This window comes from Trachurus japonicus, chromosome 11 (assembly GCF_045865225.1).
Source record: "Trachurus japonicus isolate A0001 chromosome 11, Traja_1.0".
NCBI classification, from domain to species: domain Eukaryota; kingdom Metazoa; phylum Chordata; class Actinopteri; order Carangiformes; family Carangidae; genus Trachurus; species Trachurus japonicus.
The window spans coordinates 1873074-1895487 of NC_140917.1; the positions used below are offsets into that span (position 1 = coordinate 1873074).

The following is a 22414-nucleotide window of genomic DNA, read 5'->3' on the forward strand; positions in this document are numbered from 1 at the left end:
GGACAGACTGTGGAAGCGTTTTTGAAAAATGAGAGCTGGCTTTCAGGACCAAGTTTCTTGCTCAGCTCACAAGACCAGTGGCCTAAAAATCCAGATCCTGGCATGCTGGATATCAACGACCCAGAGGTCAAAAGAGTGACTCAAGTGCATGTCATTCAGGCACAAGAGCTCGAGGATTCCATGGATCAGTGGATGAACCACTACTCTTCCTGGACAGCGTTGAAGCGGGCTGTGGGATGGTTTCTGAAACTTAAGGATTTGCTGAAAGAGCTAAAGGAAAAGAGAAAGGAACTACAAGCAGTAGACGGAGAAAGCAGGATGACGGAATTCAAGAAAGCCGTTAAAGGAAAGTATCTGACTTGTAACGACTTGACTGAAGCAGAAACAGAAATTGTGAAGTATTGTCAGAAGCGAAGTTTCAAAGAAGATTTGGCTGCGTTAAAGGAACATCAAAGAGTAAAGAAAAGTAGCTCACTCTTTAAGTTAAATCCAGTACTCCAAGATGGAGTTATGAGAGTCGGCGGAAGGTTGAGCCGCGCGGCGATGCCTGATAACTCCAAGCAGCCAGCCATCTTGCCCAAGGATTCACACATCACAAGGCTGGTGTTAAGACACATTCATGACATTACAGCTCACGCCGGAAGGAATCACATGTTGGCTCAGCTACGGCAGCGATTCTGGATCCCTGGAGCCAGTGGAGCCATCAGAAGGTTCCTGTCCAAGTGCGTTGTCTGTAAAAGACTACAGGGAGCCGCAGGCAAGCAGCTCATGGCAGATCTACCTACATGCAGGGTCCTGCCAGACGATCCTCCTTTTACAAGAGTCGGCGTCGACTACTTCGGTCCGTTCCTAGTGAAAAGAGGAAGAGTCCAAGTAAAGAGATACGGCGTTATCTTCACATGTCTTGCTATACGAGCCGTGCATCTGGAAGTTGCATCTTCACTCGACACTGATGCCTGTCTTAACGCCATCAGAAGATTCCTTGCCAGAAGAGGACAAGTAAGAGAGATGTATTCAGATAATGGAACCAACTTTCGGTCAGCCGACAGTGAGTTGAGGAAATCGATCAAGGAATGGAACACCCACAGGATTGAGAAACACTTGCAGCAGAGAGGTGTTCAGTGGAATTTCAACCCGCCTGCAGGTTCTCACCACGGAGGCAGCTGGGAGCGGTTAATCCGTTCAGTCAGAAAAATCTTGAACATCACAGTTAAGGAGCAATTGTTGGACGAAGAGGGTCTCCATACCTTACTTTGTGAAGCTGAGGTGGTCATAAACAGCAGGCCCATCACAAAGGCATCAACAGACCTCTACGATTTAGAGGCCCTCACACCCAACCACCTGTTGTTGCTCAAAGTCAAACCCGAGTTACCACCAGGAGTATTTGATAAAGATGACCAATACGTTAATCGCAGATGGAGACAGATTCAGTACCTCGCGGATGTCTTCTGGAAACGCTGGTGCAAAGAATATCTGACACAGCTCCAAGAACGTCAGCGATGGTCTTCACCTGGAAGAAACTTCTGTGTCGGCGACGTAGTGTTGATCGTGGACGATACGTCACCCAGAAATTCCTGGCCACTTGGAAGGATTGTGGAGACTTTTCCTGATGGCAACGGGCTTGTTCGTCAGGTTAAAGTGAAGACCAAGACCAACGAGCTTTGTCGCCCTATAACAAAGCTTTGTCTTCTTCAGGAATCAGAGGATAACTGATGGACTGTTATGAAGATCTCATCTTGAATGGGACTAAGAACAGCAAGCTTCTTTCAATAAGTGATAGTAATGTTATTCAGGCTCCTTTAATTTAAGTTGACACTTTTGGAGTAATTGTTTAAAGGACATTGATAACAATTAGGGGCCGGTAATATAGGAGCCTAAATGCTGTTTTTAGTTCATTAGTATTTGGATAATAATTTAAGTTTACATTTAAGAAGAGGTTGTTGTTAATTATGATAAAAATGGGTTATTTACATTATTTACAGGTGAACAGTTAATATTAATAAGTTACTATTTAATTCATTTCACTTAAAAATGTGTGGATGTTTAGAGGTTAAAAATCGCACATGTAACCTTTAATGCGGATTGATACGTGTGTGCGTGATTCACGTGAAGCAGTCAGTCAGGTCAGTCGTCATGGAGTGGAGCCACACAGTTTTTTGACCTCTCTGCCTTTACCTCTGCATTTACTCAGCATTTTCTAGATATTTTGCTCTGGCCTTTTTTATTTTCATCATGCTGGATTGTATCTCGCTTTATTTTTCGGAGTAAACTATGAAAAGGAACGAAAGAACGTGTGGAGTTTTTTTTGCCTTTAAAGTGGATGTTACGAGGGAGGAGAGCGTCAAGCTCATGGCTTCATTGATTAGGAACCTACAGTGTGCACGGCGCAGAGCTTCTGCCAGAGCCAATAACTCGCAACAACGTAGCTTCGATGTTACAGTAGTTACAGTAGTTCTCAGGCTCTTTCTGTCATCTCCCGCTTTGGAGAAAGAGGAGTTTTCAAGCCGCACCATGGGGAGGGGGGCTGGGGGAGGGAGGAGGGAGGAGGTCAGTTGTACCGGACAGCACCCAAAGTCACTGTTAACAAAATCAACATCTAATCTGTCCCTTCAAAATAAAGTTAGTGACGTGTCTATTGGAGCAGCTGCGGACATGTGCAGCTGCAGTGACGGTTTCCTCATCACTAAACCTGAGCCACCATCAGATCCTCCCTCGTTCACGTCGTGACGACGGGACAAAGTCTTTTGGACATATAGGCCTATTGTATATTCCGTGTTTTTCCTCTCTTTAACCGTCTTGTTTCAGTTTTTGCCGGTTGGCAGTCATCTGGTGTGCACCCGCTATTTATCTCGCGCTTGCTCACTCGCTCTCGATGCGCATATAAATGTTATAAAAAAAATATAAAAAGGAAAAAACACAGATGCGCAAATCGAAATGACCTAGTATAGTCTAACAATTCACTGACCACAGCTGATCACCAGCTTGTCGTGCCACACCTGTCACGTCTCTATGTACACAACTACGGGCTTCTTCTTTTTTTTTTTTTGCCGCGGTCCGGCGCAGAATTAATTAAAAAACATGTCCAGGCTTCAACACTGGTCGGACCTGGTCGGGTCTTTGCTCATTTATTTGCTTAAACTTGGAGCCAGACGGTCCACTATAGGAGACCAGAGTCTGGTTGAGAACGGTTACGTCTGGGAGACGTTGTCAGGTGCGATGGTACGGTGCGGCGGGGGGGGGCTACATATGATCATTGTCCCCACCACTTTTCAAAGTAAACTGACGCCCTTCAACAAATCAGTTTGCTACTGTGATTTAAGTCGCCTAGTTGAATACAGTAATCATCATAGTGTATTGGCAGGAAAGACCATTTATGTATCAAATATCCATCCATCCATCCATCCATTTTCATCCGCTTGATCCGGAGTCGGGTCGCGGGGGCAGCAGTCGGAGCAGGGATCCCCAGACTTCCCTCTCCCCGGACACTTCCTCCAGCTCTTCCGGGGGGACCCCAAGGCGTTCCCAGGCCAGCCGAGTGACGTAGTCACTCCAGCGTGTCCTGGGTCTTCCTCGGGGCCTCCTCCCGGTGGGACATGCCCGGAACACCTCACGAGGGAGGCGTCCAGGGGGCATCCTATACAGGTGCCCGAGCCACCTCAGCTGGCTCCTCTCGATGTGGAGGAGCAGCGGCTCTACTCCGAGCTCCTCCCGGGTGACAGAGCTCCTCACCCTATCTCTAAGGGAGCGCCCCGCCACCCTGCGGAGGAAACTCATTTCGGCCGCTTGTATCCGGGATCCCGTTCTTTCGGTCATGACCCAGAGTTCATGACCATAGGTGAGGGTGGGAACGTAGATCGACCGGTAAATCGAGAGCTTTGCCTTTCGGCTCAGCTCCTTCTTCACCACGACGGACCGATACAATGACCGCATTACTGCGGCCGCCGCACTGATCCGCCTGTCGATCTCGCGCTCCGTTCTCCCCTCACTCGTGAACAAGACCCCAAGATACTTAAACTCCTCCACCTGAGGCAGGAACTCTCCCCCGACCTGGAGGGTGCAAGCCACCTTTTTCCGGTCGAGAACCATGGCCTCGGACTTAGAGGTGCTGATTCTCATCCCAGCTGCTTCACACTCGGCTGCAAACCGCCCCAGTGCATGCAGAAGGTCCTGGCTCGAGGGAGCCAACAAGACCACATCATCTGCAAAAAGCAGAGATGAAATCAAGTGGCTCCCGAACCGTACCCCCTCCGGCCCTTGGCTGCGCCTAGAAATTCTGTCCATATAAATAATGAACAGAACCGGTGACAAAGGGCAGCCCTGCCGGAGTCCAACACGCACCGGGAACAGGTCTGACTTACTGCCGGCAATGCGAACCAAGCTCCTGCTCCGGTCATACAGGGACCGTACAGCCCTTAGCAGAGGGCCTCCGACCCCATACTCTCGGAGCACCTCCCACAGGATGCCACGTGGGACACGGTCGAAAGCCTTCTCCAAGTCCACAAAACACATGTGGACTGGTTGGGCAAACTCCCATGCACCCTCGAGCACCCTGCGGAGGGTGTAGAGCTGGTCCAGCGTTCCACAGCCAGGACGAAAACCGCATTGTTCCTCCGGAATCCGAGGTTCGACTATCGGCCGAATTCTCCTCTCCAGCACCCTGGAATAGACTTTCCCCGGGAGGCTGAGGAGTGTGATCCCCCGGTAGTTGGAACACACCCTCCGGTCCCCCTTTTTGAAGAGAGGGACCACCACCCCGGTCTGCCAGTCCAGAGGCACTGTCCCCGACTGCCACGCGATGCTGCAGAGGCGTGTCAGCCACGACAGCCCCGCAACATCCAAAGACTTGAGGTACTCAGGGCGGATCTCATCCACCCCCGGTGCCTTGCCACTGAGGAGCTTCCGGACTACCTCAGTGACTTCAGCTTGGGTGATGAATGAATCGGCCTCTGAATCCCCAGCCTCTGCTTCCTCGACGGAAGGCGTGTCAGTGGGATTGAGGAGATCCTCGAAGTATTCCTTCCACCGTCCGACGATATCCCCAGTCGAGGTCAACAGCTCCCCTCCTCCACTGTAAACAGTGTTGGCGGAGCACTGCTTCCCCCTCCTGAGGCGTCGGATGGTTTGCCAGAATTTCCTCGAGGCTGACCGGTAGTCCTCCTCCATGGCCTCCCCGAACTTTTCCCAGACCCGAGTTTTTGCTTCCGCGACCGCCCGGGCTGCCGTCCGCTTGGCCTGCCGGTACCCGTCAGCTGCCTCGGGAGTCCCCCGAGCTAGCCAGGCTCGGTAGGACTCCTTCTTCAGCTTGACGGCATCCCTTACTTCTGGTGTCCACCACCGGGTTCGGGGATTACCGCCACGACAAGCACCAGAGACCTTACGGCCACAGCTCCGGACGGCCGCGTCAACAATGGAAGTGGAGAACATGGTCCATTCAGACTCAATGTCTCCGGCCTCCCTCGGAATCCGGTCAAAGCTCTCCCGGAGGTGGGAGTTGAAGACCCCCTGACAGGGGATTCTGCCAGACGTTCCCAGCAGACCCTCACGATACGCTTGGGTCTGCCAAGTCTGACCAGCTTCCTCCCCTGCCAGCGGATCCAACTCACCACCAGGTGGTGATCAGTTGACAGCTCAGCCCCTCTCTTCACCCGAGTGTCCAAGACATACGGCCGGAGGTCAGATGACACGACTACAAAGTCGATCATTGACCTCCGGCCTAGGGTGTCCTGGTGCCACGTGCACTGATGGACACCCTTATGCCTGAACATGGTGTTCGTTATGGACAAACCGTGACTAGCACAGAAGTCCAATAACAAAACACAGCTCGGGTTCAGATCGGGGAGGCCGTTCCTCCCAATCACACCTCTCCAGGTAACACTGTCGCTGCCCACGTGAGCGTTGAAGTCCCCCAGCAGAACGATGGAGTCCCCGGTTGGAGCACTTTCCAGCACCCCTCCCAGGGCCTCCAGGAAGGCCGGGTACTCTGCACTGCCGTTCGGCCCGTAGGCCGAGACAACAGTGAGAGACCTATCCCCGACCCGAAGGCGCAGGGAAACGACCCTCTCGTTCAGTGGGGAGAACTCCAACACATGGCGGCTGAGCTGGGGGGCTATGAGCAAACCCACACCAGCTCGAGTGGAAGAGAGTCCAGCCTCTCTCAAGGAGTTGGGTTCCAGAGCCCAGGCTGTGCGTGGAGGTGAGCCCGACTATCTCTAGTCGATACCTCTCAGCCCCCCGCACGAGCTCAGGCTCTTTCCCCCCCAGCGAGGTGACATTCCATGTCCCTAAAGCCAGAGTTGTTGTCCGGGGATTGGGTCGCCGGGGCCCCCGCCCACGGCTGCCACCCAAAACACACGGCACCGGCCCCTTATGGTCCTTCCTGCGGGTGGTGGGCCTACTGGAAGGCGGGCCCACGTCGCTCCTTCGGGCTGGGCCCGGCCGGGTCCCGTGGGCGGAGACCCGGCCACCAGGCGCTCGCCTGCGAGCCCCAACCCCAGGCCTGGCTCCAGGGTGGGGCCCCGGTGACGCCGATCCGGGCGACGTGAACGTCCTCGGTATTGTTCCACTCATAAGGGGTTTTGGAACCACTCTTAGTCTGACCCGTCACCTAGGACCTGTTTGCCTTGGGAGACCCTACCAGGGGCATTAAGCCCCGGACAACATAGCTCCCAGGATCATTCGGGTGCTCAAACCCCTCCACCACGGTAAGGTGGCGGTTCAAGGAGGGTATCAAATATCGATTAGGCTAATTAATTAATTGATCATTTGCATCCCTAGTCTGTTGGTCTTGGTTAAGTACCACCTTGCTTAAGCTTATGTATTCAGTCATTCAATGGTATACTGAAATCCATGTGACAAAAAAATGCTTCTCACTGTTCTCAGGTCAAATATTTATATGCGATTAAAATGCGATTGATTAATTAATTACAAAGCCTCTAATTAATTAGATTAATTTTTTTAATCGAGTCCTGGCCCTAGTATTGACCCCTTGCAGCTACGTCACAATTATCACGTGACGCGAGAGGCGACGCCATGACGGACGGCAGAAAGTGCTCAGTGATAATGTACTGCAGGGGTCGGCAACAGGCGGCCCGCGGGCCGAATGTGGCCCGCCGGACCTTCCAATGTGGCCCGCGACTGAGTTCTAATTGTTTAAGTACTGTATTTCTCGGTCTCTGTGCCTACGGCGCCTGTAAGTCAATGCGCTGGGACACATGTCCCAGCCTATGGTCCCAGCGCATTGTTTGTGTGTGCCTGTGAGCCCCAGCACTGGGCTAAGGAAACGCCTTGCAGCGGGCCGCAGCCGTTGGGGAGCCGGCTGGACTGCAGGGTTTTCCCTGCCTGTTGCAGACACGAAGGTGTGTGTACTTCATGCATGGGGGGCCGTTCAGATGGAGACGCGCGTCATGTGCGCTCCCAACTCAAAAGCTGTAGCGGCGCGCATTTGATGCAACGCGGTTGTTTTTCCGTGCACGTCCGCGGCGCACAGCTGCACGTGGTTGCACGGACCTGCTTTTCCCCCGGTGTTGTGTCCTGGTGCCTTCGGCCCGTGTCTCTCCTAAAGTTTCCTACTGAGCTCTGCCTCGTTTGAAAGGTGAATGAAGCCCGTGAAAGACGTCGCCTCTGAGATGTAGAATGTGTGTTATAGAAGAGAAACACACGTGTCAGGACCAATAACTTGAGAACGGACCTGCCCTGTAGCCTAATGGTCAGCCTCCTTTCATATTTAGGCTGAAAATCACAGGGCATGTCTCAGGATACAAGCCAGCAGTGTAAAGTTCCAGCAGCATGATATGTAAATGATGATATGATGGGCTATGTCAAGATTTTTAATTTTATATCATACAAAACAAAACACCAACGATGTGTATAAATAAAAAATGATGTGCACAAGAGAAATACAAATATAAAATATAAACAACCAAATTATTAAGCAAAAAGGTGAATTTAATTTCAATCTAGGCCTATTTGAATGTCCGGCCCTCGGGGTGTCTGTTGAGAAAAATTCTGGCCCTTCGACAAATATAGTTGCCTACCCCTGATGTACTGTGTATGGGTGCCGTCCAACAATGTGGCTCGATCACTTCACACTACAACCTCACAGCATTATCCCTTATTTAAAATAGAATATTTACTCATCCGTTGCAATATTCTGTTTGTTTATTTGTTATTCGCCGCAGAATATCTATTTTCTGTGCTTTTTCCACTGCTAAGGAGCTAACGTCAAGTCAGTGCCACACTCCCCATACAGCAGCTGCTGCTGTCTTTGCTGCTGCTAACTACAGTTAACAGACCTGGAAATTAAAACCTGGTCCGACCTGTGGTTGTTGAAGACCTGACGTCTGTATAATTAGTGATCATTCTCTGATTAAACCCGGCTGAAAAAGAAAAGAAAACAGGAAGCCGTCTATGTTGTAATCGCCGCGATCCGACGGCGGCAACTACATTGTGACGGTGCTATGTTTAATACTAGCGTTAGCTGTTGTTAGCCACAGCATGTAGCTCAGCTAGTTAGCTTCAACTGTGTTTACATCGACTATACACTGTAGATAAACTAACTTATAATGGCATCGATAACGTGTCTGTATATCTTCGCACTGGTCCTGTTGCTCATGTAACCCCGCTGCCAGTGGCCAGCCCCCGGTTCTTAGCTCTAGCCCAGCAAGGAGTTGGTGCTTGGGACCAGTTTTAAGAACCAATAACCAGTTCTTAAGCGGTGGAAAAGCAAAGAACCGGTGCTAGTCAAGCTCTGGCTCCGAACCAGCACTCGAACCAGCTCAGTGGAAAAGGAGGGGAAACCCTACAACCACGGTATGTCACAAAACTATAACGCGCCCATTGAATTAAATTGACGTCCACTGTTCTTTTGCCGTCCATTATGGCGTCCGTAGCTACCGCGAGTGGAACGTGACGTCACGTGCAAGGGGTCAATATATATATGTGTATATATATGGCAGGGGTTATGCAAACGATTATATAATTAATACCTTTTACCTTTTTAATCAAGGTACAGTAAAAATGTAGCATAGCCATGGGAAAAATCTTGCATAGGTCTTCTTTAAAGCAGATAACAGCGGCACGGCCGTTTCGGCTAATGCTGTGTTCAAGGCAGGCTTTTGAAACCGTAAGTTACAGCTTCAAGTCACAACTACGACTTGGTAGCGTTCCAGGTAACCCGTAGCTCGTGTTTTTACCGTCCTGTTGTCTGTGAAAGTTCCCTATAACGGCCACTCGTAACTTCCGACCCGTGAACTCGTACCAGATCGAACTGGTATGACTTCACAGGAAGGAAAAACACAAAGTACGAGTTTCCTTGAACGCACCATGAGTTAGCAGCCCCCGCCCTTGTCAGGCATCAATTGGTCCTCGTGCTACGTCACCACATTCACGCGCATCCCTTGGCTGCACACACAGCCCTTCATGCCGTTCTCTCCCCTCATTGGATAACACTTGTATCCCACAAGGAAAATTTTCTCCTCGGGTTACAGCAGAGCAGAGTGACGGAGAGACTCGTGTTTAGGCTGAAATACTTCATGTAAGTGATTGCTGACGGAAAATAGGACTATTTAGGACTTATATTAACAAAAACATTCCACTGATATCTGCTTTAATGAGCCTGTATTCCTTCTGAAGGAGAGATCAGCAATGTTCCTTGTTCCATTCTCCTTTGTGTTTTATTGGTCCTCATTCAATCGGTTTATTTTTATTTATTTTTTATTGATGTTTATGACAGACAAATACAAACAAATACTTGTTACCTTATTGCAGTTACATGGATAAGATACACATCTTGTATGCATTTATCAGTATCTATCTGCCTAGTCTTTTTTTTTTCTTCTTACAAACCATTCAATCGGTTTAAACAAATATTATGTATATTATGTATCCGTGTTATGTCCACATTATAGGGGCTCGCTTGAGGGAGGTCAGAGCCAATCATTTATTGTTTTGTTCAATCTTTGTATGTATATATATACACACACACACATATATATATCTATATATATATAGATATATATACACATCTACTGCCAACCTTGTCGTCACCGTGTTGTTTTCTAATATTTCATGATATATGAACTCTTTTGATACAAACATCAGCAGTGCATAATCTGTCCTGTCTATGTTGTGTCTCTCTCTGCAGACCCTGTCAGGCTGGTGAATGGGACCAGTGTGTGTTCAGGCAGACTGGAGGTCAAGTCCAACCAGTCTGACCAGTGGTGGTCCTCAGTGTGTGAAGATGACTTTGACCAGCAGGATGCAGAGGTGGTCTGTAGGGAGCTTGGCTGTGGGGCTCCTTCAGTCCTCCAGGGGGCGCTCTATGGAGCAGTGGAGGCTCCAATGTGGACCAAAGAGTTCCAGTGTGGAGGCAACGAGTCAGCTCTCCTGGACTGTAGAAGCTCAGGCTCAACTAGAACCAGCTGCTCACCTGGCAAAGCTGTTGGACTCACCTGCTCAGGTACAAGTGGAGCTACAGGTTGGATTTGCTTCATTTCTGTTTTAATTAAACTCACTTCTTTTACTCTTCACTCTCTTCTCTGTGTTCAGAGCCTGTCAGGTTGGAGGGAGGAGCCAGTCGCTGTGCAGGTGAACTGCAGCTGAAACAAGGAGAGTGGAGACCAGTGGACAGCTGGAACTGGAACCTGAAGGCAGCATCTGTAGCCTGTAGAGAGCTGGACTGTGGCTCTGCTGTTTCAACAAGAAGAAGAAAGGAGGAGTCCTCAGAGAGGGATGTGTGGGGGATCTACACTGACTGTGTTGAGTATGGATCAACCCTGAGGGAGTGTTCACATTCATCATCAGCTTCCTCTTCCTCCACCGTGGAGATCACCTGTTCAGGTAAGTCCTTCAGTTAGTAATATTTCTGTATACTACAGTGACAGTCGGTCGTCTCCACTGAACCTAAGTTGTAGAACAACTTTATCATAAATTGGTCCATCCAATTAATGCAGCATCACTGGACTGAACAGACACATCGTCTCTCCACCAGAAGCATCATATTACATCTTATTTTGATTTTCCTGTCTGACCATAAATCATACTCATCGGTGAACCACGATGCTCTCTGGATGTTTTTTGTCTGTGTGTCTGAAACGCTGCTCACTCCAAAGGAAGAACGGGATCGGAGCCATGAGAAATCCATTCTGAGGATTATTTACCACAGCCAGACACGTTGGCTGCAGCTTCAATCAACACGGTCTACATTTAATTAAATCTAAATAAAAATACAACAGAGGGAAATTTGGTGCGACTAGCTTGTTTTTTCGTGTACCTCATTCGTATTTGTTTTCGTATTAATTTATTGATTGATTGATTGATTGATAGATACTTTATTGATCCCATTGATGGGAAATTACAGTAATAAAAATTAATAATGAATTATAACTGCACCGGGAGTTCAGTTTACTGTTGATTTATAATAGAATAATTAAGATAGAGCAGCAACAATTAATCAATTAATCAAACAAACAATACTCAATTATAAAATTAATCGTCAACTATTTTGATAATCGAATAATCGGTTTGTGGTTTTTTTTAAGAAAAAAAAGTCAAATTTTTTCAAAAATGTTTAACATTTTATTGACAAAAACAACTAATCGTTAATCGTTTAAATAATCGACAGATTAACTGATGATGAAAATAATTGTTAGTTGCAGCCCTAAATTAAGATCAATATTGTCTTGTTAGGTGCGTCATTTAGCTCGGTGCTGCATGTGCAGTGGCTACAGTCCTCACTGCAGCCAGCCCCGTATTGAATCCCGACTCGGGCGGCCCTTTGCTGCATGTCATTCCCCCTCTCTCTGCCTCCCCATTTCCTGTCTCTCTACACTATTGATTAAAGGCAAAAGCCCCCCAAAATATACATATTGTCTTGTTATCTCTTCAGTGAAGATTAGAGTACTTTTAGAAACTGATTTCATCTCTCTGTTTGCAGACCTGCTGGTCCAGCCAATCATCTCTGTGTCCTCCATGTACGGGGTCTCCCAGGCCCAGCAGCAGGGTTATTCAGGAGTGTTGATGGGCTCCAACTTCACCATCAGCTGCTCCATCCAGCCACAGTACCCAGGAGGCTCCTTCCAGCTCACCTTCACCTCATCAGACACAACGGACAACTACACCCAGCCAGCTGTCAATCACTCCGCCTCCTTCCTGTTTCCTGCTGCAGAGCCCGCCCACCAAGGAAACTACAGCTGTGTTTATCACCTCTACGTTTTCTCTCATAACTTCTCCTCTGAGAGCCGTCGACTGTCCCTCACCGTCTCAGGTGAGTTGAAGCACATTTCACCTGTCTGTGCTTATTCTCTAAGAACTGACTCAGACATGTTGAGGTCACTTCAGACACATCACAGAGGTCTGATTAAAGGACAATTCCAGGCAAATTCTACCTTGTTCTACAGTTTCCTAATATTTTAGGTCTAAAAGAATGAATCTGGAGATTTTCTTTTTAATGTCTCAGACTGTTATGCAGTAGTTCTGTATAGTACTGTTTACATCCCACAAGACTTTGTATTGCAGCTCTGTTTACTGAAATGTTGGCTTTCTTGGAGTAAACAAATCCCTGTGCATGTTTGAACAGCCATCTGACGCTGTCTGTGAAAAAGAAAAAAGCGATTTGTGGGATGTAAACTGCCCAAACAGCGTAAGATCGGTCTGCTCCCATTCATCGCTGCTGCAAAACAGGAGCAATTCAAAAGAAAATCTTCAGATATATTCTAGTAGACCTAAAATATTAGTAAAATATTAGTAAATTGTAGCACCAGGTTGGATTTGCCAGGTTAATGAAGCTGTTGTACTCATGTCATGTGATGTAACGTGATGACTGAATGTGTCTCATCAGATCCAACGGGTCGCATCATCAGACTGGTCGTCCTGACTCTTGGTCTGCTGCTGCTGCTGCTCATCACCGTCATCTGTCTCATCCTTAAGGTACCAGACTCTCCTTTGTTGACCTGAGCTCTGTCTGACATGAAGCTCTCAGCTCCTGTGTGTTGAACTGAAGTCTCTTGTCTGTGTGCTGCCACATCTCTCCAGGCCACCAGGGGGCAGAAGCCGGGCCAACAGGAGGCCAAAGAGCTGCAGTTTTTCAACCTGGGTGTTTCCACAGCCGAGGGAGGGCCAGCTGAAGAAGAAGGAGTCCAGGCTGCAGAGTAGCAACTTGTCTTTTTACATCCAGACTCGTCGGCTGCCACACACCTGTCCATCAGCTCAGTCAACGATGCAGCATCGTCCCTCAGATGTTCCCTTTAGAGTGTCACTGAGATCCTGCGGGAGGAAATCATCTGTGGTTTCATCTCTCCTCTCATTCTCATGTGATGAACTGGTTTTTGCAGCACAGTATCTCTTGGAGAAACAACACTCATTTATTGGTTTAGAGACTGAGCAGTAACGCTGCCTTCATAGGCAAAGTTATGAATGTTTTTTTCCCCTCATAATCTCATCCAAAGTTAAGTGAACCTGGATTTTGGATCATCGTCTTCAGGACTGTTGGGACTTTCTGAATCTGAGGGAAAGCAGAGAGGAAATCTGTATGAATTGTCTGTCACAAGTCACCTGATGATTCCTGACTATATGTAAATAGTTTATTTAGCCATTAATAACAGCTACCCCGTTGCTTCATGCTTCACTGTCTATAAATATATATATATGAGAAAATATAAACATTAGTGTGTCAAAGTTAACATGTTAATTTTTGCAAATATTTCAAACATTTAACACATTTTTTAAAATGAAAGGGATACTTGGCCCGAAATAAATAATTCACCAATTTTCTACTCACCGTCATGCCAAAGAAGGGTTTGGAGAACTTTCATCGTCATTAAAACGCTTTAGGAGTTGCAGGGGGGGTCCGGCTGGCAACGGATTTTCATATAATGGCGGCGGATAGAGTTCACTTTTGAATGGTCCAAACACACACTATGAAACATCCAGATACCTCCATACTGCTCGTCTGTACTGACCCAAGTGTCCTGAAGCTGCCACATGAAAAGCTGTTCGGAAAGAATTAATTTGAGCTCTGTTTTCAGCCTTGTTCTAGCAGCAGCTCCCAGTGGCTCTGTTGACGTTTGTGCACATGTGCGCAATTTGCTGCGAGATGTTTGTTCATCGTTGTTAGAGTGCCTATCGTTATAAACCGTGGATGTAAACACAGAAGAACATCTCACAGCAAATGTCGCGCATGTGCACAAATATCAACAGAGCCACTGGGATCAAATTATTTTTTTCAGAACAACTTTTTCATGTGGTGGCTTCAGGACACTTGGGTCAGTACAGACGAGCAGTATGGAGGTATCTGGATGTTTCATAGTCTGTGTTTTGGACCATTCAAAAGTGTTGTGTTTAAAGAAGTTTAAAGAAATCCGTTAAAATAGTCATTGAATTTAAATATACTTCCTTTGTGTTTAATCTACATTAATTTGATGATTTTACATGAATATATATTTGTTATAAGCTTCAGTCTTAAGTAAAAAAAATTCAATTAATTCATTGGTTAATTAATCACGATTACAGAAAATTGTGCGATTATTAGCCTACGTTTTTCTTTTGTTTTTAATTGATTGACAGACCTAATAAACATACAACACAACCAGTACATTTCCTATGATGCCCTCCCTCCACTCTTGTTCATTGTCTCTCCTCTACAGCTTGTTTGTGTGGCTCTTTGGTATCTTCTGCTCTCCATAGTTTAGAGCTGGTAGTGAAGGGCTCGAAGAACTTTATTTTACTTAATAAATAAACAAGGAATTGAAAGAAGCAAAGCATTGCATCTGGCCACAATATGATAATTAAGTGATGAAAGATGAGTGTAAATATGACTGCCTATTTGTCAAGTCAAAGTCATGAGGCTACGATTACAATAAACTAATAAAACATATCAACTCTTCTACTGTTTATTTCATATCTTCATAGTATGATAAGAATTCCCCCATAATAAGAGCCTCAATTGTGAGCTACAGATGTAGCCTAATTGCAATGTATCAATAGCCTATGGGATGTTAAAGCAGAAGTAAGTGATCCGGTGGTTTTGGCTAACTTCTTGCCAGCCGATGGAGTTAGCAGTCCCCGCCCTCGTCCCTACGTCACCACATTCACGTGCATCCCTTGGCTGCACACACAGAGAGGACTGCCCCTTTATGCCGTTCTCTCTTCTCATTGGATAAAGGTCGTAGGATACAAGGAAGTATACAAGAAGTTTTCTCCTCGGCTTACAGCAGAGCAGAGTGACTGACAGACCCGTGTTTCAGACCAAACACTCTATATAAGTGATTGCTGTCAGAACTGAAGATATAACTATTTAAGACTTATATTAACACAAACATTCCGCTTACTTAAATGTATGATTCATCCCAAATCAGCAGGGAGAGGGGACTGAGGTTTTACACCACTTATTTATAAAAAAAAAAAAAAACATTTAGCTCCCCCTCCTCCTCCTTCTCCTACCTGGTGTGACCGTCCTCTTCTCTTCATCACACCAAAACTCTGGTCTGGTCCTTATATCCCATACATTGTGCAACTTCCCCTGTTCACGAAAATCGATTATTTCGCTCAAAAGTACGTTTTTCATTCATCAATAATCACCCCCATCAACAAACTGAAGTGTTTCGGTTAGCTCTGAATTTGCCGTTTATATTATTCATACATAACTTACATGGAGCGGGTAAGCTAGGTGCTGGCTGCCATGTGGTGTCGCCATGTTTTTACGTTCAGTGGCAGCGTGACGGTAGGAAACCACGGAAACTCACCGAGACACCGGAGCTGTCGGCTCAAGGTGCAGACACACCAACTCCAGCGACGCACGTCAAAATCAAAAAATCACTCACTCATTCCCTACTCCCTACTGAACATTAATAATCACTAAACATTCGGACCCCACTACAAAATGGCGTGGTCACTTTATAAAACGGAAAGGTGAAATCCGGCAATCTGATTGGTTGTTAGCCGTATGAGCATAGACCACGGCTACTATTCTAAAACCTCATCACAGCATAGGCTCATATCACTCCGCGTCGTCAGTCTGGTATGAATGGAAGTTGTTGTCATGTATCCATGACAACGGATTGTTGCAGTCCGTAGCAAAAGACAGCTGATGTTTTTACGATGTTAAAAAAATGGACAAAAGTAGTTGAATTCATTTGTTTAAGGTGAACTTTCACCTCCGGGGAGGGTTAACAATGGTAGAGGGGACTGAGCAGTGACTTTCACCTGAAAAAAAGCGGAGGAAAAGAGGAGATGCAGAGCTAACTTGGAGCTAACGTCTGGAGAGGTGGGACTATTTTTTTCCACAGTGAGGCTATTTTATTGGATAATATGTATTTCTGGTTAAATAAAACTACATGAAATTGATTGCGTATCCCTCTTTCATATTATTGGTAACTGTTTTATAAAAGCAGTATATCACTCCAGTCGGTGGTATATGCTCATTTACCACTCGGGGGTTGTCATCCCTCCGCTTCGCGTCGGGCCGAACAACGCCCCTTAGCCGTGGTATAATGAGCATATACCACAGCCTGAGACTAGACCGAAGCAGACACAGAAACATCCAACCACCAACATAATCCTGGAGCAGTTATAATTCTTCTGTTTTAAATCAAACGAAATCTTGGTAAGTCCTGTCAATTTTCTTCATAAAAGAGACCAATTCAACCCTGAAGTGTATTTAACGGAAAGGGGAAAAAAAAGTAACCGTTAGCGTTAGCCGCGCTAGCATTAGCAGCGGTTAGCAACCGTTAGCCTTGGTGGCCGTTACTGGCCGTTTGTATGGATATTGACGCTAACGGCAATAGCGTTAGCATTGATTTTAGCTGATTTAAAGTTGGTTTTGGTTGAGTTTGGAGGCGCCAGTTTAATTTCCCCCCCCTAAACGCTTAGTTTTAGTTTAGTCTTTATTAGTTTTAGTATTAGTTTTAGTTTTTTCATAATTTGTTAGTTGAATGATGCAAAAAGATCAGAGTACCAGTTAAGTATTGTGTAATAAAACTCAACAAAATCTACCATTTAACAAATGTATTCAGTTACTGCAGTTTTCTTGACATATCAGAGCAGTAGATTAACAATTTGACATGAAAAATACAAACACATAACCAGTCGCAATCAACGCACAGAGTGACCTGAAGATGTAAATGTTTTTATTATGAATTTGTCTGTGTATTACAGAAATGGATTAAACATTATTCATTCATCTGTTATTGTAAAAAAAAAAAAAATATCAGAAACATTGAATGAGCTGGTTTGAGTATTTTGAGGAATTGTATTCAACTAAAAATAAGAGTTGAAAATGAACAGAAACAGGAAGTAAAAATTAAAATGCTTGTAGGAAGTAGGAATATAAATCTAAAAACGCCCAAACTATTTCTTTCTTTAAATCGTTTAAAGGTAAGTTTTTTTCTTGTAATGAAGCTGAGAAAAGACTTTATACAGTCAGAAATGTTAATTATTTACAGACTCTAAACGATGAGCAAGTGAATGTGATTTAACGAGCTGTGGTCCTTTAAATGTTTCTCTACTCTTTCATCGTTTTTGACTCAACCTTCATCAGGCCACAATTCGTTAAAGCTAAACTGATTTACAGACTTGAAGCTGTCCTTTTTGTTCTGCTTGTTTCTCACAAATCCATCTGGATTCACCTTTGCAGGTGTAATCCCCCCACTGATCTCCCAATATGTTGACACAGTCCTCTCCATCAGGATCCATCATTTTCCAGTCGTCCGGCTGATTGTAGCGCCAGAAACTCAAGCTGAGAGAAGAGGAGCAGAAAGAACTGGATCAGAAACAACAGGAAACTTTGACCTGGAAATGGAAAAAAATGTTTTTACGTAAGAGTCAAACCTTTCATCCAGTGTTGAGCCGTCCACCCACTTCCAGTCTCCCTCTGTGTCTGAGTCCGTCAGACCAATCCAGAACGTCTCACCATAATGTTTCTGTCTTTCTCTCACTTTGTTCTGCAGGAACGTCTGAAGAGGAAACGTTTGGTGATTTTCTCTCTGCTCAGATGTTTCTGTTCTGAGACGATGAAACATAAAGTTGTGTTTTCTACCTGCTCCTCTGTGCTGTCAATCTTCACCAGGTCTCCTCCCTGATCTCTGCAGCTCCTCCTGCTCTTGGTCCAGGATAAATGAATGGAGGAGAACCTGTAGCACCGTCCTCCATGTTGTTCCCAGCCTCCTTCATCCTTCAGACATGATTCACCTGTTGGAGGAGATGAACTAGGCATCGATCAGGTAACTACACTCTAACTTCCTGTATCTGTCAGTGCAGCAGTGTTGTTCACTTATCAGGAGAAAATTAATTTCCAAAATGTTGAGAAGAAACATGGAGATAAATTTGAAATGAGCTTCATATCACATGAGAAAGAATAACTTAAATGTGACTCTAAACCAGGGGTGTCAAAGTTACGGCCCGACGGTCCAATCCGGCCCGCGGGACAAATGTTCATCAAACGTTAAACCGCCAATATGTATTTAGCTTTGGAGTTTTGTTTCTCTCGGTCCTCTCTCAGCAGTCTGCTGAGCTCACTCCCCCGCCCCTCCCTCACAGATTGAGTGAGCGCCACTTCTCCTGTCCCCCCCGCCCCTCCCTCCCTCACAAAGTTGTAGCGGACAACAGAGACACAGAGCCACCGACTCTCACGTATTGACTAGGCTACTACAACACAACAACAGCGGCTCGTTGCGTAGTGTAAGGACAGCACCGACATTCACCGCTAAAGTCCTGCTCTTGGCCCAGCTCGGCTCGAGTTCTCACTGGGCCTGAAAGTTAAAACCCAACACGGTCCGACCTGCTGATGAAGCCCCGACGCGACCGGACTCATAAGCGCAAATTCTCGATCCGAACCAGCGTGTCCGGTCGGGTTGGTGGGGCAGAACCGGCCCGGTGATAAGCCAGATATAACCTGTAGTTACGTATCCACGCACAGCTGGGAGCTCAAAGCAACAGAGGAGGAGAACAGAAAGAGTGAGAGAGAGGAGAGGGACAGCGCAGCTACAGGTGTGTGTGTGTGTGCGTGTGCGTGTGTGTGTGTGAGAGAGAGAGAGAGAGAGAGAGAGGGAGATGCATTTTTCCTTTTCATAGGTTGCAGTGACGTCACGTCGAAGGGACCGCCGCCATATTTGTGTCCGATTTGACAGGTCTCCTCATATGACAGCATGCAAACCGCAGGATGGAAATGACAGTTTCTTGACAAAATGACAGGGTTTCATACATCCTGTCTGGGTTTATATCTCTATAACAACAGACTAACTCTATATTATCCCACTTATTACACAGTTTATTAATTAACTAATTAATTAATTTGAGATGTAATGTTGATCAAAGTCCGAAGTCCGGTCACTTCTCCACTGTTTGCTCCTCACCCTCCTCCCGGTCGACTCGTGTGTAGTTGTTTTTTGATAATCAATCAGTAGATTGATGAATTATCATGTAAATGTTACGATGTGCGCATTTATGTCGTCCTGTCTGTCATAAGAGATTACGATACGGGACACGTTTGTGTCACGGACTCGCGGTGGCACAGACACAGCTGGTCACAGCTGTGACACTGCGCTGGCCCGTCCGCTCTGTCCCCTCTGATCGCAGGTTTGATTCCAGCAGCGGTGAGGGAGGCAGAGAGCCTCCACTCTCCCTCTAACAAGCTACAAGTCATTTTTCTAACATCACAATTAGTCTGAAGCTGGTAAAAATGAAACACAAGGTAAAAATCCTTGATAGTTCTTCTGCCCTGCTCCGCTGATCAGAGCAGCGTCCCTAGCAACGGTCCGTTTTACTTAGCAACGGTCTGTTATACAGAAATAAAAGACTGAATGCAGAATCAGTGAGTAATTAATAAGAAAGTAATCAAAATGCAGAATTCAATATATTCATGTTATTAAAAAAAAAGTGAATCCCCTCTTTTTGTGAGACTTGTCACAGCCCATGCTGCCACTGATAGACTGCCTGCAGTCAACTATTTATTCCGCCTATAACTTTACGTCTTTTGGGATGGAATAAAACTGCAGTCCGGGGTTTTTTTGGCGACTGCTATCACAGTCAACAGCACAATATAATCCTGGCATCTTTCAAATAACGTCAATTTTCGGTCTCTTGCTGATTTCCTCCTACTACTCCACTTGTTCTGGTAACGTGACGCTGTGATCTGTGCCCAGGTTGCCCTGATTCGGACACAAATATGGCGGCGCAGAAACACAGTGACGTCATGTGAATCTAATGAATAGCTACAATTTAATATCAGCCACATGTGGTTTTGACCTAGAACTGACAGCCTTTTTAAGGGTTTGCCTCTGACAAAAATATTAAACCACTATTGGCTGCTAATTGGTGGAAACTCATAATTACCTCATGGAAATAGTATAAATAGGCTATAGGCCTACAGTATATGCTATATTGCCATTCAGTTAAAAAAAATATCACAATATTACCTTTGGTTCATATTGCCCAGCCCTAAATTTCAGAATGTTCATAATTTTTTGTAAAAAGGATAGCTCATAAACTGTACACATCTTAATAATGTACTTTGCACAAAGTACAAAGGGAAAAATGTGGAGTTCTTGTTATTTACAGGTTAATATGCGAATGCGATCATTTTACTGTTCCGGCCCCCTTGATATCAAATTAGGCCGTATGCGGCCCCTGAACTAAAATGACTTTGACACCCCTGCTCTAAACGTTTACAAACATAAACATAAACTTACCTGAGAACTTTTTTTCCAGAGCTTCATTACATGACTGCAGCTTCTGCAGCTCATCTGTAATTTCTAGGGCTGACCTCCAAAAGTCGACTATTCGACGATTCGATTCGGAGGGGTCTGATTCGACTATGAACCTCGTAGTCGAATCTAACCAAGACCATACCATTCTGACTATATGGGGGTGCCCACGGCTGCTGAGCATAAATTGTTACATAGAATGTCTTTTTTCGTTATAAAAAGACTATTTAAAAAATCTGCCTACTTTCTCTTAATAAAGAGTTCAAAATGATGTGTGCGTTTAAACGGTAGTCTTAGCTTCTTACTACGTATTAATAAATCACCCACTGCAGTTGCACAATCAAATGAGCGGAGGTTTTTTTTTTTTTTTTTTCAAATGAGCGGAGGTGAGCAGTAGGACCGTCAAAGTCACGGTACTCAGAAGTCACTGCAGAACACTCACAGAGTGGCAAAAAGACGAGGGGCAGAGCCGCCAAAGTTTAAAATCAAGGAAGTCTGACAGTCTAATGTTGTCAGCATTTATCATGCATGACCTAACAGAACAGCAAAACATTGTGAGGATACATCTGACTTTGACCGAGTTACATTCAAGAACCTGCTTTCAATCACGGAAAATAAATTAACTCCAGCGGTGATTTTTTTTCGATGGATCAGCTGTGTTTACCGTTTCAAGTGTCAATAGTTCTGATGGTTAGACAGATGAATTAGTCTCTAACACATCCTAAAGTTTGACATGTCAGAGTTTTTCAGAAGAGGAACTTGTTTTTTTCCAACTTCCGAGTTGTAATGAACGCACCATAAGTGTCGGGAGTCACAGCTGTGATCTCGTCCCTCTGCAGCCTGTCTGTCTCTCTGCCGGTGCCGCGGTCACACTGTGTGTGTTACAGGATTGATTAACGTAATGTACGGATTGTCGAGTCCTTCTGACCTCCGTTTGTTTTGATACTACATGTTTTACCCGGTTTCTCTGTGTCCACGACCACCGCTATCCTTCACCACGTTGAGGGATGAGGGATGACTCACAGTCCGAGCAAAAGGAGCGTTGTCCAGGGCAACGTAACATAAACGCATACCCTGGCTCACAATGGCTACTAAAAATAATCCAAAGTGTGGAAAATAAATAAAGGTATTTGTTTTACACCTACCATATTTTTGGGGTGTTTTAGCTCTTTTGTTTGAAACGGGAAAAAGTCGCAAATTTGCTGCTATCTAAAAAAAAAAAAAAAAAAAAGGTTCGACGATCAGTCGACTATGGCAAAATCTGACGAATCAGATTCGACTATGAAAATCCTTAGTCGAAAACAGCCCTAGTAATTTCAATGTTATTATTTACAAAGTCTTGGTTTCAGGCTGATTCAAGTTGCAGGAGGATAAAATCATTTAAAGAGCATCACACCGTTTATATACAGTAACAGAAAAAGTTTTTTTCTTTAACTTCTGTTGTTCAAACAAGAAACAGAAAGTGATACATTTCAAATCAGGTCTGTATCAGTCTTCACCTGTCTGAATAATAAAAGTGAACAAACTGACCTGAGAGATTTCTCTTCAGAGCTTCGAGGTCAAACTGCAGCTTTTGGAGCTGGTCCTTAGTTTGAACGTTTTGATTTACTGAGAAGAAAGAAGAAGAAGAAGGAGAAGACATCTGAACATCCAGTTTGATCTTGAGTGGTTTTGTTCAGTGTTTGACTTGATGGAGGTTGTAGAGAGATGAGTTGTTGGTG

The 22414-nt window shown here is 45.5% G+C and overlaps 2 protein-coding genes across 8 annotated transcripts in view; both read left to right on the plus strand.

The window, feature by feature from the left end:
- The first annotated feature begins 543 nt into the window (after positions 1 to 543).
- Positions 544 to 13897, plus strand: LOC146977880 (uncharacterized). Its single transcript, XM_085790436.1, has 5 exons — positions 544 to 841; positions 10546 to 10836; positions 11933 to 12262; positions 12836 to 12924; positions 13030 to 13897. The coding sequence occupies exons 1-5, from the start codon at positions 544 to 546 to the stop codon at positions 13147 to 13149; spliced, it is 1128 nt and encodes a 375-aa protein (XP_085646562.1). The 3' UTR covers positions 13150 to 13897.
- A 2619-nt stretch (positions 13898 to 16516) lies between these two features.
- Positions 16517 to 22414, plus strand: part of LOC146977881 (uncharacterized) — a 42545-nt gene continuing 36647 nt past the window's right edge. For 2 of the 7 annotated variants that reach the window (XM_085790641.1, XM_085790642.1), the window contains exons 1-3: positions 16517 to 16597; positions 18081 to 18212; positions 22243 to 22358. The gene's annotated coding sequence lies outside the window, so the exon portion shown is untranslated. Of the gene's footprint in view, positions 16598 to 17827; positions 17964 to 18058; positions 18213 to 22242; positions 22362 to 22414 lie in introns of those variants that run through there. The other 5 variants (XM_085790643.1, XM_085790647.1, XM_085790646.1 and 2 more) reach the window with 5 other exon arrangements.

What these genes read in the sequence shown, in the direction of transcription:
- LOC146977880 (XM_085790436.1), top strand. Translation starts at nt 544, where the DNA reads ATGCCTGATAACTCCAAGCAGCCAGCCATCTTGCCCAAGGATTCACAC. An exon ending in CGTGGAGATCACCTGTTCAG is followed by an intron (nt 10,837 to 11,932) that starts GTAAGTCCTTCA and finishes CTCTGTTTGCAG; the next exon opens with ACCTGCTGGTCCAGCCAATC. An exon ending in TCATCTGTCTCATCCTTAAG is followed by an intron (nt 12,925 to 13,029) that starts GTACCAGACTCT and finishes ACATCTCTCCAG; the next exon opens with GCCACCAGGGGGCAGAAGCC.